Source organism: Peromyscus eremicus, chromosome 4 (assembly GCF_949786415.1).
Source record: "Peromyscus eremicus chromosome 4, PerEre_H2_v1, whole genome shotgun sequence".
In the NCBI taxonomy this organism is placed as follows: domain Eukaryota; kingdom Metazoa; phylum Chordata; class Mammalia; order Rodentia; family Cricetidae; genus Peromyscus; species Peromyscus eremicus.
The window spans coordinates 5483434-5499289 of NC_081419.1; the positions used below are offsets into that span (position 1 = coordinate 5483434).

General features: G+C 54.9%; 1 protein-coding gene across 1 annotated transcript in view; it reads left to right on the forward strand.

The window, feature by feature from the left end:
- The window catches only part of Hmcn2 (hemicentin 2), a 155104-nt gene extending 141927 nt beyond the window's left edge, over positions 1–13177 (forward strand). Inside the window, exons 87-98 of the mRNA XM_059260027.1 lie at positions 3571–3720; positions 5212–5349; positions 5446–5567; positions 5848–6085; positions 7069–7131; positions 7250–7372; positions 7861–7995; positions 9201–9329; positions 9907–10227; positions 10854–10973; positions 11509–11635; positions 12508–13177. Coding sequence (XP_059116010.1) covers positions 3571–3720; positions 5212–5349; positions 5446–5567; positions 5848–6085; positions 7069–7131; positions 7250–7372; positions 7861–7995; positions 9201–9329; positions 9907–10227; positions 10854–10973; positions 11509–11635; positions 12508–12853 — 2012 coding nt within the window. The 3' untranslated portion in view covers positions 12854–13177. The remainder of the gene's footprint in view (positions 1–3570; positions 3721–5211; positions 5350–5445; positions 5568–5847; positions 6086–7068; positions 7132–7249; positions 7373–7860; positions 7996–9200; positions 9330–9906; positions 10228–10853; positions 10974–11508; positions 11636–12507) is intronic.
- The last annotated feature ends 2679 nt before the right edge of the window (positions 13178–15856 follow it).

Genomic DNA, 15856 nt, shown 5'->3' on the forward strand with positions numbered 1-15856 from the left:
CAGAGCTTGGTCCCAACTCTTCCTGTCTTCCAGTGACAAGCTCCCAGTTCAGACCACAAAGCTCTGTGTATGGTCTCTGTGTATGGTCTCTGTGTATGGTCTCTGTGTTGGTTTCTGAGGTGGACATAACCAAGTCCCACAGACTGGGGCTTAACTAACTAACACTGTCTCACAGTTTTAGAGGTTGAATCCTTGGAAGGGCTGCTTCCTCCTGAGCCTATTCCCCTAGCTTCTGGTGTCCTTGGCTACTAGAAGAATTGCCCAATCTCTGCCTTTATTGGCACGTGGCGATCTCCCCGCATCTATCTATGTGGTGGTTTGAATGACAGTGCGCCGCATGGACTCTTGTGTTTGAATGCTGCACCCCCAGTTGGTGAACTGTTTGGAGGATTAGGAGATGATGCCTTGTTAGAGGAGGTGTGTCACTGGGGGGCAGGCTTTGAGGTTTCAAAAGCCCACAACAGCCTTAGTGTCTCTCTCTGCCTGCTGCCTGTGGATCAGGATATAAAGCTCTCAGGTACTGCTCCAGTGCCATGCCTTCTGCTTCCCGCCATGATAATCATGAACTAAGCCTCTAAAATGTAAGTGAGCCCCCAATTAAATGCTTTCTTTTGCTAGAATTGCCTTGGTCATGGTGTCTCTTCACAGCAACAGAACAGTGACTAAGACAGCCTCTAATTTCCAATTTTTTTGTAAAGCCACCAGGCATACTGGACCAGGGCTCACCCTGATGCTGTCCTCTGTGAAGACCCCATTTCTAAGTGAGGTCCCAGGGTTAGATCATCAGGATATGAAGGAGGAGCAGGGAAAGATTCAGCCTTCGCAGCTCTTCATTTAGTGGAAATAACTGTTTTCCTTCACATGTGCTAATTACAGAAAGGCCAGATAATATAGAAATCTGAAATCAGAAAAAGTAGTTATTATCCATGATTCTTTTTAATTTTTTTTTTTTATGTATTTGTGTGTGGACGGTTGGTGTGCAGGTCAGAGCACATGGGTGGAAGTCACAGGACAATTTTGTGGAGTTGGCTCTTTCCTCCCATGCTTGGGTAACTCTTGGTGATTTAGTTTAGCTTCGTTTTGTGACAGTCTCACTCTGTAGCCCAGACTGGCCCTGAACTCATGACAATCCTCCTGCCTCAGTCTCCCCCGAGTGCTGGTATTGCAGGCACAAGCCACCACATCTGGCTCCAGCTTTCTGCTGGTTTCTTTCCAGTTGTAAATGGACATGCTCTTGCTTCCTAAGATGTCGAGGCTAGCTTTCAGACTTGCCCTTTTTCTGTCTGTTTTGGATGACATCCCATGATAATCTGCTGGACATACGTCTTTACCGGCCTCTCATCTCATTGCACAGAGTGTTTCCATCTACGCTTCTCTTGGTTGTGAGAAACAAACAATAGATTCCTATTTCACCTGCCCCACGGCCACACAGCGGCCACCTCTCCATGTGGTGGACTTCAGGACTTCCCTGGTTTAAGTTCCTTCAAGGGGTTTTGTTGTGCAAAGGGAATGTGAAGTTGTGTGTGTGTGTGTGTGTGTGTGTGTGTGTGTGTGTGTGTGTGTGTGCAGGTGAAGAAACAGAGGTTGATGCTGAGTGTCTTCTAATGCTCTCCAGCCCTTTGAAAAGACTTTGTTTTTATTTATGTGTGTGTGTGTGTGTGTGTGTGTGTGTGTGTGTGTGTGTGCGCCTGTGTGAGTCGATGTGCCCCATGTGTGCTCAGGTGCCTGCAGAAGCCAGAAGAGGGTGTTGGATTCCTTGGAACTGGAGTTGCAGATGGTTGTGAGTTGCCTGGTGTGGATGCTGGGAACTGAACCTGGGTCCTCTGGAAGAAGCAGTACATGCTCTTAACTACGTAGCCATCTCTCCAGCCTTCCACCTTATTTTTTGTTTGAGACAGGGTCTCTTGCTGACCCAGTGTTCACTAGTTTCCTAGACTGGCCAGCAAGCTCCAGGGCTCTGCCTTTCTCGCCCCCTCTGTCCCCAGGGCACTGGGGTTACAGGCATGTGTCACTATGCCCGGCTTTATGTGAGCGCCCCCCAGCTCAGGTCTTCATGCTTGCACATCAGGTGGGCACTTTACCCACCAGGCCATCTCTGCAGCCCCTGTTTCGTTTGTTAATTGGTTTTGTTTTTGCAGTCCTGGGGATGGAACCAGCTAGGCCAGCACTGTGTTTGCCCAGCCCCCAGCTGGAGTTCAGAGTTGTTGAGGCCCCCTGACTACAGACCTGTCCCTCCTCCCAGCTGCTTTTAGTTTTTCTGTCCCATCAGCGTGGGTGCATGTCCTGGCCTTGGCTGGGGGGGGGGGCGATACTGTAACAAGAGACTGCTGAGACTCCCCAAGTCTAAAAAGTGGCCTACCGTTCCAGGGCTCCAAGCTTCTTGGCCTCCCGGGATCTGGGTCATGCTCCCATCTTCCTCCCAGCAGATGGCAGCTCCCTCCCCGTTCCGTTACGAAACAGATATTAACGAGAAGCATTCCAGATGGGCATCATCAGACCCCAGTTGAGGGCTGCACTGCCTAGAACCGGCGTTAGCCTATCCTGATTGGCCAATTAAGATCCTGGCCATGGAATGTTCTGTGTTATTTTTTTTGACAGCTCATCTGCAATTTGTTATTCATTTCCCCTGAGGGCTGGTGAGCAGAGAGCCAGGCTCCCTCTGTCTTGTGCCCCTTGGAAGGCCATCTGCCCAAAGGAGGCAGCTGGTTCATTAGGCAGAGGAAGCAGGGGCCCCATGGGCCTGTGTCATCCATTGAATTTGTGCAGGAGAGCGTCTGCTGGGACCGCCTGGCAGCCTCTGGGCGGCTGGCCCACTCCAGCTGGAGCCAAGACCACTGATGGAATGAGGATACTTTGGTGATGGCACTCAGTTCTTGGCATGGTGCCCTGTCCCTACAGCATGCCAACCCTTGTCATCATAGCTCCTGGCAATTTTGAGACCAATGAGCCTTCTGTGTGTCTGTGGACCCACCTCCTCATTTTAGAGACAAACCAATTTGATGCAACCCAGGCACCTAACTTGCCTAGCTTTGTGTGTATGTGTGCAAACACGTATGCAGGTGCATGTGTGTGCAGGTACATGTGTATGCAGGTGCATGTGTACGCAGGCGCATATGTAGGCCAGATGACAGCTTGTGTCACTCCAGGAGCTGTCCACCTTATTTTTGAGGCAGGTTCTTTCACTGAACCTATTAGACTAGACCAGCTAGCCAGTGAGTTCCGGGGAACCACCTCTGCCATCTCTGCCTCCCCAGCACCAGGGTTACAAGTGTATACCACCACGGCTGGCATTTTTGTGTGGGTTCTGGGGATCAAACTCAGGTCCTCATGCTTGCATGACAAGCACTTTACAGCTGAGCCATCTCCCCAGACTCAGTCTCCCTTGTTCTAGAGCCAAGATCTTCTATGCCTTGAGTCTATCACCTATTAGCTGTGTGTCTTTGGACACGTTATAGTACCTTTAGGAACCTCAGTTTCCTCTTTGATGAAATGGGGACGGTGACAATACCTTTGCATGGAGGACTCAGAATGGATAGTCCGTGTCACTACTGTTTGTCTCCTGCCTCACAGGGGAGCCCCGGGGCAGCCGGGGCAGCATGACCGGGGTCATCAATGGCCAGGAATTTGGTATGGCTACTCTCAACACCAGTGTGCAACAGGAGGGCAGTTCTGGGGTCCCTTCCATCTGGAGCAGCATCAGCCATGTCCCAGCAAGTGTGGGTATGTGGGGCCCTGGGACACATGTTGGACGCACAGGGCAGGAAGGGCTATTCCAAGGCCTGGTACCCAGAGATAGGGCTGCCTCTAAGGGCTGAGTCCCTCTTCTGCTCACAGGCTCCCACCCCTACCACTGTCATGAGTCAAAGCCACCGCATTTGAAATGACATAGGGAGAGATGGGAGCGGAACATTGAATCTGGAGCTCCGAGGATGATAGATGATGCCACTTACACTTGGGAAGGATTTTACCCCCCATGGAAGCTGGTAGCAAAGTGAAGAATCGCCAGACATGAGCGGGAGGGGACAAAGGAAAGGTGTAGAATTCCATCATCTAAAGAAGCAGGAGGCATGCACTTACTCACAGATTCCGGAAGCAAGGTGTCCTGAGCAGACTAAGTCCAGGAGACTCATGTAGGGGACCCAGAGCCCCTTCCAGGGACCCAGCACAGGGGAAGGCTGAGCCAAGTTCTCATGGGAGCAGATCTTCAGAAGCTGCCTGTGGCCTCAGGAGTTGGTTTTTTTTTTTTCTTCTTTCTTTCTTTTTTTAAAAGTCATTTATTTTTATTTTATGTATATGAATTTTATGCCTGCATGTATGTGTGTACAACCATGTGCATGCTGGTGGTGCCTGCAGAAGCCAGAAAAGGCCATCAGGTCTCCTGGAACTGGAGTTACAGGTGGTTGTGAGCCACCATGTGGATGCTGGGAGTTGAACCTAGATTCTCTGCAAGAGCAACAAATGCTCTCAACTGGAGAAATCTCTCCAGCCATTTCACTACCAGACTCTGAGCCACGGCCAGCAGAAACCAAATTAAGCAAGATGGCTGCCTAAGTGTGAGCCCTGCAGACGCTAGGAGAAACATCGCGGCCCAGGCCCAGTGAGCTTGAGATTAGTAGTCCAAAGGCATTGAGTAGTTGGAAAGGTTCTGCCCACCCTCAAGGGACCTCGCTCCCTCCTGTCACCCCATCACCTGCTGCCACTGTCCCTGACCCTGAGTAGGCAGTGCTCCGCTGGCCCAGCCTCTCCTAGTCCAAAGGGTCCTGATGTCACACGAGGTTCTGAGAATCCACACTCAGGGCAGTCAGTAGCTCAGAACATGCCTTCCTCTCCTGGGACCTTGCAGAAGTTGTCTGCAACACAGGACACTTGGTTGATCATCTACTCATCCCAACCAGTGTGTAGTGACAGCCTGTAGCATCCCAGGAGCTCTGGGAACCATCAATCTGCATTCATTGAATCTGGCTAAACATCCCATCCCATGCATTTCTTTATTATATTTGCTTTTGTAACTGCACCATAAAGTATATGTTTGATTTTGCTATCTCCCAGGGTCTGCTAAAGAACTGGCATGGGTGGTCACTAGACTGAGCATGAGCAGGGAGGGAGAGGCTGCACCCTCTGGAGCAGAGGGGAGCCACAGAGGCTTGATCAGGAGAGTGACTCCCCTAAGGCTCCATTCCTAACATGGCCCCTGTATTCTGCTGCACCCAGGGCCTCTAATGCGGGTGCTGGTGGTCACCATTGCCCCCATCTACTGGGCCCTGGCTAGAGAGAGTGGAGGGGCCTCAAATGGCTATTCCCTGACGGGTGGCAGCTTCCAGCAGGAGTCACACATGGAATTTTCTACAGGTGAGCATGGTCTTCTTGGAGGTGGCTGGAGGCAGGGCCTGGGAGAGCCGGGGCTGCTTCTGAGATGACTCCAGGCTGGGTGGGGATGGCTTGCAGGGGAGCTGCTCACAATGACCCAGGTGGCTCGGGGCCTGGACCCTGATGGATTCCTACTTCTGGACGTGACGATCAATGGCATGATCCCGGAGAGCCTGGCCGATGCGGAGCTGCACATGCAGGTACTAGCTCTGGGCTGCTCCACCCTCCCACCCTGAGCAGACAGGCCCAGTTTCCTTCCTCATACCCCAGAAGCGGGTTATGACAGGTCTCAAGGAGGAGCTTTCACTCAGAAGCGAGCATTCCTCCCACTCCGTTAACAAGAACATCACAGGCATGGCGCTGCCCCTGGCTGCCAGCTGCTTGGTGGAAGAGGCAAAGGAGACTTTCCCAGTGCTCTCCATACAGCACCCTGGCTACCTCCCAGCTGCTCTAAGGTGGAACCCCCCTCCCCTCCCCCAGGACTTCCAGGAGCACTACGTGCAGACAGGGCCTGGCCGGCTGTTCGTGGGCTCGACACAGCGCTTCCTCCATGACAGCCTCCCAGCCTCCCTGCGCTGCAGTCACAGCATCCAGTATGATGAGGCCCGGGGGCCCCAGCCTCAGCTGGTGCAGCACCTTCGGGCCTCATCTATCAGCTCGGCCTTCGACCCTGAGGCAGAGGCCCTGCGCTTCCAGCTCACCACAGCCCTGCGAGCTGGTGAGGCCCCAATGTCCTACCTCCACTGTGCCAGCTAAGACGTGCCAGGGCCCCAAATTCAAATGGCCATTTGTACTAAGCACGGGCTGGGGACAGGGCCATGCTTGAGGCAGCAGCTCAACTCTGCCCTTTCCAGCCTGGCCCCTCCCACTCCAGCAGGGACAGTTCTGCTCCTCAGGCCACTCCTACCCAGACCTCTGAAGCCTTGCCCTAGACCCAAGATGCACTCCACACTCCAAGCCTAGACCATACCCCATGCAACCTCTGGTGTCCTACCTGAGAATGCCATGTTGTCACCAAGGGATGCTCTAAAAGTACCTTATCATTGCTTAAGGTCCTGAGGGGTTTACCACTGGACAGGGAATGCTGGGAAGAGCAGGGCTGTGAGGCCAGGCTCACCCTTATTCAGATCCTATAGGCACTACTTTCCAGCGTGGGGCTGAGGGGAACGCCCCAGTTCCCGGCTGCACTATGAGCATGGAGCGGCTTGCTTACCAGGGTCTCTAGATCAGAAGTAAAGGCTCTGCCCTAAAGCCCTAACTGGCCCCCAGTGGCCACCCTTACTAAGGGTGACTGTCCCTACAGTTGCCAAGGCAGTCCCGTCTATCCCTTCATCTCTTGCTGGCTGTGGAAGGCTATGGCGACCATCTGCGTGTGGCTGCTGGGTTCTCCTGAGCACAGTTTTGCACATGTGACCTTGAACAGTCTACTTTTCTCCAGTGGTTTCTCTTGAGTTTGCCTGGGTCCCTGCCTAGCCTCCCTTGAGAGCCCCTGGGGCACATCTACAAGACCAGGCATGTCCCACAGCTACCGCTTCCAGCAAACCTGGGCCAGGAGCCAGCTTGCTGCCCCGTTGTCACATGTCTGGTTCAAGACTAGGGCTGAACTCCCAGCCAGGGGCCACTGCCCGTACCAGCCCAAGGAGCAAGCCCAAGGTACCCTGGGGAACTGGCTCCCTCAGGGTCATCCCCTTTGCCTTACAGAAGAAAATGAGGCTGGCTGTCCTGAAGGCTTTGAGCTGGACACCCAGGGAGCATTTTGTGTGGGTGAGTCCTTCCCAGCCCCCGGTATGAACAAAGTTGACCTCTCCATCCGGGGTGCACAGCCTCCCCCAGCCAGCTGGCAGGAGAGCCTGTGAACACAGTCTCGTGTCTCCCGACCCAGACAGGAACGAGTGCTCAGAGGGCCCCAGTCCCTGCTCCCACACCTGCCACAATGCTCCCGGTCATTTCTCCTGTTCCTGCCCCACTGGCTTCACCCTGGCCTGGGACCACAGGAACTGTAGAGGTGAGCCGTCCCAGGGGCAGTGCTGGTCAGTCCTGGCCCAGGTGTGCAGTAGGCTCCTCAGGGCCCGGATGCCAGAGGGACGCACGTACTATGGAGCTGGAAGATATTGAGGCTCAGGGGGTGGGGGGTGAGGACGTCCAGAGACAAACATGTGGTCCCTGTGTGTTCGGGACACTCAAGCCTGGAAGGTCTCCCCACAGCAGCTTCAAGTCTTGGTAGCCCCGTTCTCCCAATTTTCTGAGTAGTAAGTAACTGAATGTCGGGTCACACCCTGGTACTAACCTGTGTCTTCACATGTCACTCCCCGCAGTGGAGTGTGGCCCTACCAAGTCTCCCTTGGCTTTCTACAACCTTACATTACAACTACAGGTTGGGGGGTACCTTCATGCCAGGGACTTCCAGGCTGTGTGAATGGGCTGGACCAGGGTGTGAGGATGGCTACAGGGAGGGCACAGGTTCACATGGCCCCCTGTGTGCTCTGCCCCCAGATGTGGATGAGTGTGCGAGAGACGCCCACCTCTGCCGGGAGGGGCAGCGCTGTGTGAACCTGCTGGGAACCTATAACTGCCTAGCTGACTGTAGACCTGGCTTCCGGGTAGCTGCTGATGGAGACGGCTGTGAAGGTGACAGAGACACAGGACGGGGCCTGATCACACTCCCAAGAACCCAGAGAGTGTCCCTGGGATTCTGGAACTCTCTTGGCAGAAGCCCGGAGCTGAAGTCCTGTCTTTTTTTTTCTTTGTTTCTCTCTCTCTCTCTCTCTCTCTCTCTCTCTCTCTCTCTCTCTCTCTCTCTCTCTCTCTCTCCTCTCTCCCTTTCTCTCTAATAGCAGCTGGAGGGTCTAGCCCTATCTTTTCCATTCTTGACCTCTGCCACCTGTGCTTGATGAAGTGAGGTGGGGTGGGGGTGGGGTAAGCCAGAGACAGGAAATAGGCCATTTCCCTCCTCCATACCCCCACACTGTGGTCCAGACTAGACACAGCCTCTGAATCCTTCTCAACAGTTTCCAGGCAGCCACTGTGCATCAGTGGCAACTGGCCTTCACACTGACATCCAAGTGCTGACCCTGGATGGGGGACCTGTGTGCATTCTATGGCTTCACGGCACTGGGCCCGTCTATGCCGTGTGATGGTTTCCTGGGCAGACTTGAACAGACATCGGTTCATCCCAGATCAGACTCCAGAGCCTGACAAAGGAACACTTCCTTCCAGTCTAGCATAGCGAGCCAGTGAGTTTAGGAGAAAGGGTGAGGGACTGCTCGCAAGCACATAGTGATTCAAAGACAGCTGCGGCACGGAGGGCCCCCCCCCCCAGCCTGGTGACACGTGAAGGGTCTCCTCCTCCTTGGCAACCCTTACTGTATATAGCCCTGAGGGAGAGCTCTGTGAATTTTTAAGTTTCAGGAACTTTCTGGGTCTTAGGAGATTCCTTCCCCCTCCCTCTTCTCTCTCCTCTCCCCCTTCCCTCCTGCCTCCTCCCTCCCTCCCTTCCTTCTTTCCTCCGTCTCTTCCTATATATCAGGTCCCTAAATCTTCCACACATATGACTCCCTTGCCAGGACACGCAGAGGGCCTCTTTTTACCCCTCATACATGAGGACTTGAGACTCAGGAGTGCTGGAACCCACGTTCTAAGCTCCGTCCTTTCTTTGCCTTCTAACCTGTGACACAGGCCGAATGTGAAGTGCCGCAGGCCGCCTTGTGCGGTCACAATTAGAAAAAGGGACACACAAGGCCTTGCTGTGAAGCTGGAGGGTACATCCCTGGAGGAGGCCCCTGGGCCAAACCACTTCTGTGATCATGCCTGTGACCACACCCCTCCCTCCCCAGATGTGGATGAATGTCTAGAGCAGCTGGATGAGTGTCACTACAATCAACTCTGTGAGAACACTCCAGGTGGCCACCACTGCAGCTGCCCCAGGGGGTACCGCCAACAAGGCCTTGGCCTTCCTTGCCTAGGTAAGGGGACAGCCAACCCCTCCCTGGGTCCTGTGTCTCACTCAGCCCTGGCTCAGGACAAGGAGTGTTTATGAACTGGTAAGTCCAGAAATGACCGCAGCAGCTGAGACCAGATCCTGTGGATGCCAGACATGGAGGAGGAGAAGACCAGGGGCATAGGGGTAGAATGGGTGACTGTCACCAAGGGCTGTGGGACTCTATAGCCTGGGGTGGTGCTCAGAGCTGGGAGGTGGCCCCTGGCTGGACTGCAGCCCTGGGGTGCTCAAAGCTGGGAGGTGGCCCCTGGCTGCAGCCCTAGGGTCAGAGGGTACAGTGGTAGAGGGATCCTCAGGCCAGCTTGAAGGAAACTCCTGGGCAGTGTGCAAGGCATTGAATTCTGGGAAGATGGCAGGCAGAGGCAGCTGGAGGCACATACCTCTCATCTTAATACTCAGGAGATAGAGGCAGGAAGATCATGGGTTCAGGAGCATTCTGAGCAAGACTCTGTCTCCAAAAACAAAACAGAGGGGCAGCTGACGCAGAGGCAGGCCACAGAGCACTGTACCACCCTCACATCCCACCTGGCCTCCCTCCACAGACATCAACGAGTGCCTACAGCTGCCCACACCCTGTGTCTACCAGTGTCACAACCTCCAGGGTAGTTACCGATGCCTGTGCCCGCCAGGCCAGGCCCTCCTACAGGACGGCAGGACCTGTGCTCCCCTGGAACGAAACAATCAAAACATTACCACCATCAGCCTCCGGAACCCATTTGTGCCCTGGCTTCGGTCTCGGATACCCAGGCCCAGAGCCTCCTACCATGCCTGGGTCTCCCTCCGGCCTGGTTCTCAGGCCCTGAGTAGTCTGGGACGGGCCTGGTGCCCACCAGGCTTCATAAGGGAGAACGGCATGTGTACAGGTGAGGTGGGCAGGCCTTGGGCACACACACTATTGTCCTGGGCTCCTAGGCTGGGCATGGAGCTGGGCAAACTCAGACCCCAGCAGTACTCATGGATAGAGGGAGAGGGTGGAAGGGGAAATTCTGTAAGTGAGGGGCAGAGCTGTGACTATACTGATGGACCAAAGGAATTCCAAGGAGGGTACTGGGGAGGTTGTTTGATTTTGGGGAGCTTTGTCCAGAGGGAAGCCCCTCCTAAAAAGATGCCTGAGAAAAATCCACTTTGAGAAACAGTCCTCTTGAGGGAGGGAGGTTTGGGGGAGTGAATGTTCCAGTTAGATGTGAAGCTGTGAAGAGGGACTGGGGGAGCAGAGGGTGCAGCCTGTGGTCCCTAGACACGTGCAAGGGGGGCTGGCTGCACAGAGGGGCCATGTGCCTCTGACAGGACCCTGTCAATAGAGTGGCCCCTCTAATTGCCTCAGTGATGGAGACAGAGTGAGGCTTCCACACTTCATCAGCCCCCTGCAGCAGGCCTGGATGGGGCGGGCAGGGGAGGGGTTGCCTGGAGCAGGGAGCTTCCCTGACTGGTCTCAGAGCGCATGGCAATCCGACTCAGCATCTCTGCTCTCTGTCCCCACCTGGACCAGACCTTGATGAGTGCCGTGTGAGGAGCCTGTGCCAGCATGCCTGCCAAAACACAGAGGGCAGCTATTACTGCCTCTGCCCCGCCGGCTACCGCCTCCTCCCCAGTGGAAAGAACTGCCAGGGTGAGCCGGCCAGGGCCAGTCCACACCCCTCCCGGGATTAGGGGCACACTAGCTGTGCGGTGTGTCCCTGGGCTATTCTCCTCAGATCTCTGAACCTCACCCTTCTGACGGAATGAGACAGGAAGAGGGTGGTACAGCAGCTGGGGGGTGTTATAATGGCCTCTAAAGTTAGCCCAAGTGGATGCACGGGGCCTGGGGCCCGTCCAGCGGTTTCTCAAACCTGTGGGAGGGGGTCCTTCCCGTTCGCCCTTGCTCTGCCGTGCAGAGAGTAGACGGCTGAGACAGCCACTGGTAACGACACAGAGGAGGCCAGTGCACTACCCCCTCCAGGATCTCCAGCATGGTAGCAGGAATCCCCCACAAGCCATGCCCTACAAAGACATGGTCCCTGGGGCGATGAGAGATGTGGGGAGGGGTCTGTTCTCAGGGCTCCGCCCACAGAAGGCTGGTCTCCTTTGCTCTGTGGGCCTCCCTGCCTCTTGGGCTCTCCCTCTCTCGGGTTCTATCGACTTATCTCCCACCGCCTACTGCCCAGACATCGACGAGTGTGAGGAAGATGACGTCGAGTGTGGGCCTGGCCAGATGTGCTTCAACACCCGAGGCAGCTACCAGTGTGTGGACACACCCTGTCCTGCCGCCTACCGGCAGGGCTCCAACCCGGGGTAAGAAAGGACCCAGCCGGCGGAGGTACAAGGGGCGGGGCTCGTGATCACCAGGCTTCTTCTATAGCTCGCCTATGCCTGGACCCCCCACTTCCAGGAAGGCTTCCCAGAGTTAGCTGCCCTGCCAGAAATCCTGGGCGGAGGTGGGGGAGTGGGGGGCGGTGTAAGTGCTGGCGCACCAGGCAGACCTGTACCCAGGCAGAGACAAACTTGCCTCCGTGTTGTGTTCCCTGCATGGTGATCCCGGCAGCCCCGCAGGGTGTGCTCTCCAGGACAGAGAATGCACCCCTCCCCTTGTACACACATAACCTTGGACAGAAAGCACCCCCAAACACAGAAATTAGAGAAATCTCACGAACTCCAGGACTCAGCTCACGGTGTTCGTAAAGAGACACCAAGACCTGAGGACCTCGGGTCAAGCAGTTTGTGTCCTTGGGAAGGTTTCTGGGGCATGTGGCTTGTTCTGGACCCTCCAAAGGTCCAAAGGAGAAATGAGGCGGGGGATGGAGGAGACTCCTACAAGGCTGACCGCCTGTCTTTGAGTCCCTGATACCCCTAGGAGTCCAGACACGTGACTCAGCCCCCAGGCTCCTCACGTCTGGGCACCTCTGAGTGGACCTGAGTTTTACCCCTGCTGTGTGCTCACTAAGCTGCCCTGGGCTTTGGACCAGGAAGGAGAGAAGGGAGGACATGCTAGAGGGGAGAAGGCCCCTATCTGGCTTCTCTGGGCCTCAGTTTGCTCATCTCTGAAATGGGCTATCTCTGAAATGGGCTAACAGTGGCGTCCGTAAGCGAGGTATTCGGGGCACACGTGAGGAGGGACTGAGGTGCACTGGATGGCAGCCCAGTGAACGTGTCTGTGCCACCCACAGGACCTGCTTCCGCCGCTGCTCACAGGACTGTAGTGCCAGCGGCCCGTCCACACTTCAGTACCGCCTGCTGCCGCTGCCCCTTGGCGTGCGCGCCCACCACGACGTGGCGCGCTTGGCCGCCTTCTCCGAGGCCGGTGTTCCTGCCAACCGTACCGAGCTCACCGTGCTGGAGCCGGACCCGCGCAGCCCCTTTGCTCTGCGCCAGCTGCGTGCTGGGCAAGGAGCGGTCTACACCCGCCGAGCGCTCACCCGCTCCGGGCTCTACCGCATGACGGTGAGCGCAGCCGCGCCGCGCCACCAGAGCGTCTATGTACTGCTAATCGCCGTGTCGCCCTACCCATACTGAGCGAGCAAGGCCAGAGCTGCAGGTCCACCGTGACCTCACAGGGAGGAACAGGGCGGCCCTTGCCCGTGCATGACACCTGCAGTGACAAGAGGAACATCCTCTTCTCCCGCCCCGTGCGTCAGTGCGACCTTCAGTAAACACTGCTGTGTGCAGGACCTTGACCCCATGGCAGGGACGGCTGCCCTTGGTGGCAAAGCCATTTGGGCAGGCCTGAATCCCGGCCTGCCTCAAATCTCAGGGGGGAGCTGGGCAAGGTCTCAGGGGTCTAGGACCCCAAGGAAGACCGACCCAGTGGGGGTGCCAGCGGCTGGCACTGACCTGACCACAGAGAGTGTATATAATATAAAAACATTTTTTTACTGTCTTGATATCTTTGTCCAGTTATTTCACCTTGCTAAGGACCTGCCCTGGGAGGGAGGTGACCAGCCCCTGCTGTGATTCCAGCTGCTGGGTCCTGCAGATCCGGGTCCTTAGGAATCAAAACACACCCATCACTAGCTAGCACGTTTGGTCACTAGCTAACATGTTTGGTGTACAATAGAGCAGTGCAGCAGGGCTTCCCTCCCCCCAAAGAGCTGTGGGGGAGTTAATGAGACTTAAATGTTCTTCACCAATACATGGTAGCAAAAACATCGTATATTAATTCTCAAGAATAATTTTAAATCGCCAGGGATGGCAGCACACACCCTTAATCCCAGTTCTAGGGAGGTAGAGGCAGGAGGATAGAGAGTTCAAGGCCATCCTCATGGCCTTGTGAGTGAGCTCTGGATTAGCCTGGACTGCAAGAGAGATCCTGCCTAAAAACAGTGGCAGCAGGAAAACCTGCTCCCTAGCACCCACTGCCCTGTGACCTTTTTCTCCCTAGTACCCTTATCTAACTGGCAGGCACACACTTGACTCCATTCCTCTGTTGTTTGTGTAGAACATGAGGCCTCGAGCACAGGGTTGGTTTTACAATCACTTCTGACACCTAAGTAGATGCCAGTGAGTGAATGAATTTGCTTACTTTAAAAAAATTTTTTTTTAAACCTGTACAAATGTTAAGTAATTAACAAGTCAGCTCCAGAAGGAAAAAAGACTACATGATTTTGTGCAGATGTGGGGTGTTTGGGGGGAAACAGGCTGAGGAGAAGGCAACATGGGTAAAGTTACCTTGCAAGCACACATTTGACTCCTAGGAGCCTTGTCCTGGCATGGCAGCCCAAGCTTGGAATCCCAGTGCTGAGGAGACAGAGGCAGGCGGCTCCCTGCCAGCCAGGTGGCCTCTCAAAGCCAAGGAGAGGCTGTTTCTAAGAGAGGGTGGATGGCTGAGCAGGTGAAAGGGGGTGGTACGCAAGCCTGACAACCTGAGTTTGGTCTCTAGACCCCACGGTAGAAGGGGAGACCCCACCCCCAAGAACCATCCCCTGGACTCTACACCTGGGCCGTGGCGCCCAAACACCACACACAAATCACAAATTATTTTTAAAAGTGGTCAGTGTGCCTGGGGAACAACAGCCGTGTTTGCACACATACAAACGTGCACATACACATGCAAGGCAAATCCATGGAAAGAGAGAGAAAGGGGCGGGAAATGGGGAGACGTAAGGGAGAGGCCATGGAGATACATACAAATGTATGTGTGTCTATAGATACATAAATAGAGATAGATATAAACGCCCGCAGAGCCAGTGCAGTGTACAACAGGCTCTTGCCCCCCCAACCCGCCCAGAGAGGGGGTGGGAGAGAGAGATTTCATTACGTGTAAGCCAAGTCATCCTCCATATCTGACTGGCTGAGCTTCAGCCCCAACCCCTCTGGGGCAGCTCTTCATAGCCGGATGGGGTAGACCTCACTGAATGGCTGACCTTTGAGCAGCCACCCATAAAGGGAGGGAGGGAGCTGTGTGGTCATAGGAAGCAGCAGGGGGTCCAGGTCCTGAAAGGTCTAAGTGGGGTTGGGGATTGCTGAGGAAAAGTGGGGAAAGGGAACTGAGACCATCAGAAACTTGGGGGGCTCGGGAAGTGAGGTCTTTGGGCAAGGTCAGGAATGCGACTTTGTTCCCTGGAGGTACTGAGGTGCTCCTGTGTGCTGGCCCAGGTGCTACTTTCCCTACAGCCCCTGCTCTTCTTTCTAGATGGGCAAGCCCCTGCCTCAGTGACCTACCATTTTGCCAGCTGCCCCCAGACCTAGCTGTGGAAAGCTTGGCTCTTGTGCAGAGGGTTTTGGGGGATAACTCATTTCTGGCTTACCTCAACAGCCATCTCTCCCTGAATATTCTTTTTTCCATCTAGGACCCACAGAAAGCAGTAAGACAGGGCCTTATTCTGTAGCTCAGGCTGGTCTTGAACTCACCACAATCCTCCCTCAGCCTCCCAAGTGGACTACAGAGGTGCCCCACCACTCCCAGATACCTAAGCTAGAACGGTAGTTATAGGTAGTTGTGAGCCACCATGTGGGTGCTGGGAATCCACTCAGGACCTCTGCAAGAGCAGCCAGTGCTCTCCACCCTGAGCGGCTCCCCAGCCCCTAGACTGCACGCTGCCATGACAGCCCACAGAATTCCTCCAGGGCATATCCTCTTTCTTTTTGGTTTTCGGTTTTTGTTTGTTTGTTTTGTTGGCTGTTTGTTGAAACAGAGTCTCATGTAGCTCAGGACGGCCCCAGACTCACTCTGTAGCTGAAGATAACCTCGAGCACAGGGATTACAGGCATGTGCCTCCATGTCCTGTTAGCCGTCCGTCTACTTTCCAAACAGACATGTTTAGCCAGGGTTCTGTACACTTCTCTAAAGGATGAAAGAGTAAACATTTTGGGGCTTTTCGGGACATCCCACCTCTGTTGCAATTCAGTCTCTGTGTGCGTGTGTGCGGTGTGCCGAAGCGGCCAGAGACAACACAGGCCTCTATGGGTGTGTACGGCTCCACAGCAACTTCATGAGCAGGGCTGAGTTAGCTCAGTGTGGAATGTGATCCCAGCAGGCCCACCCCCTCAGGGCTGGGGAGGCACTTCCCATGTTCCAAG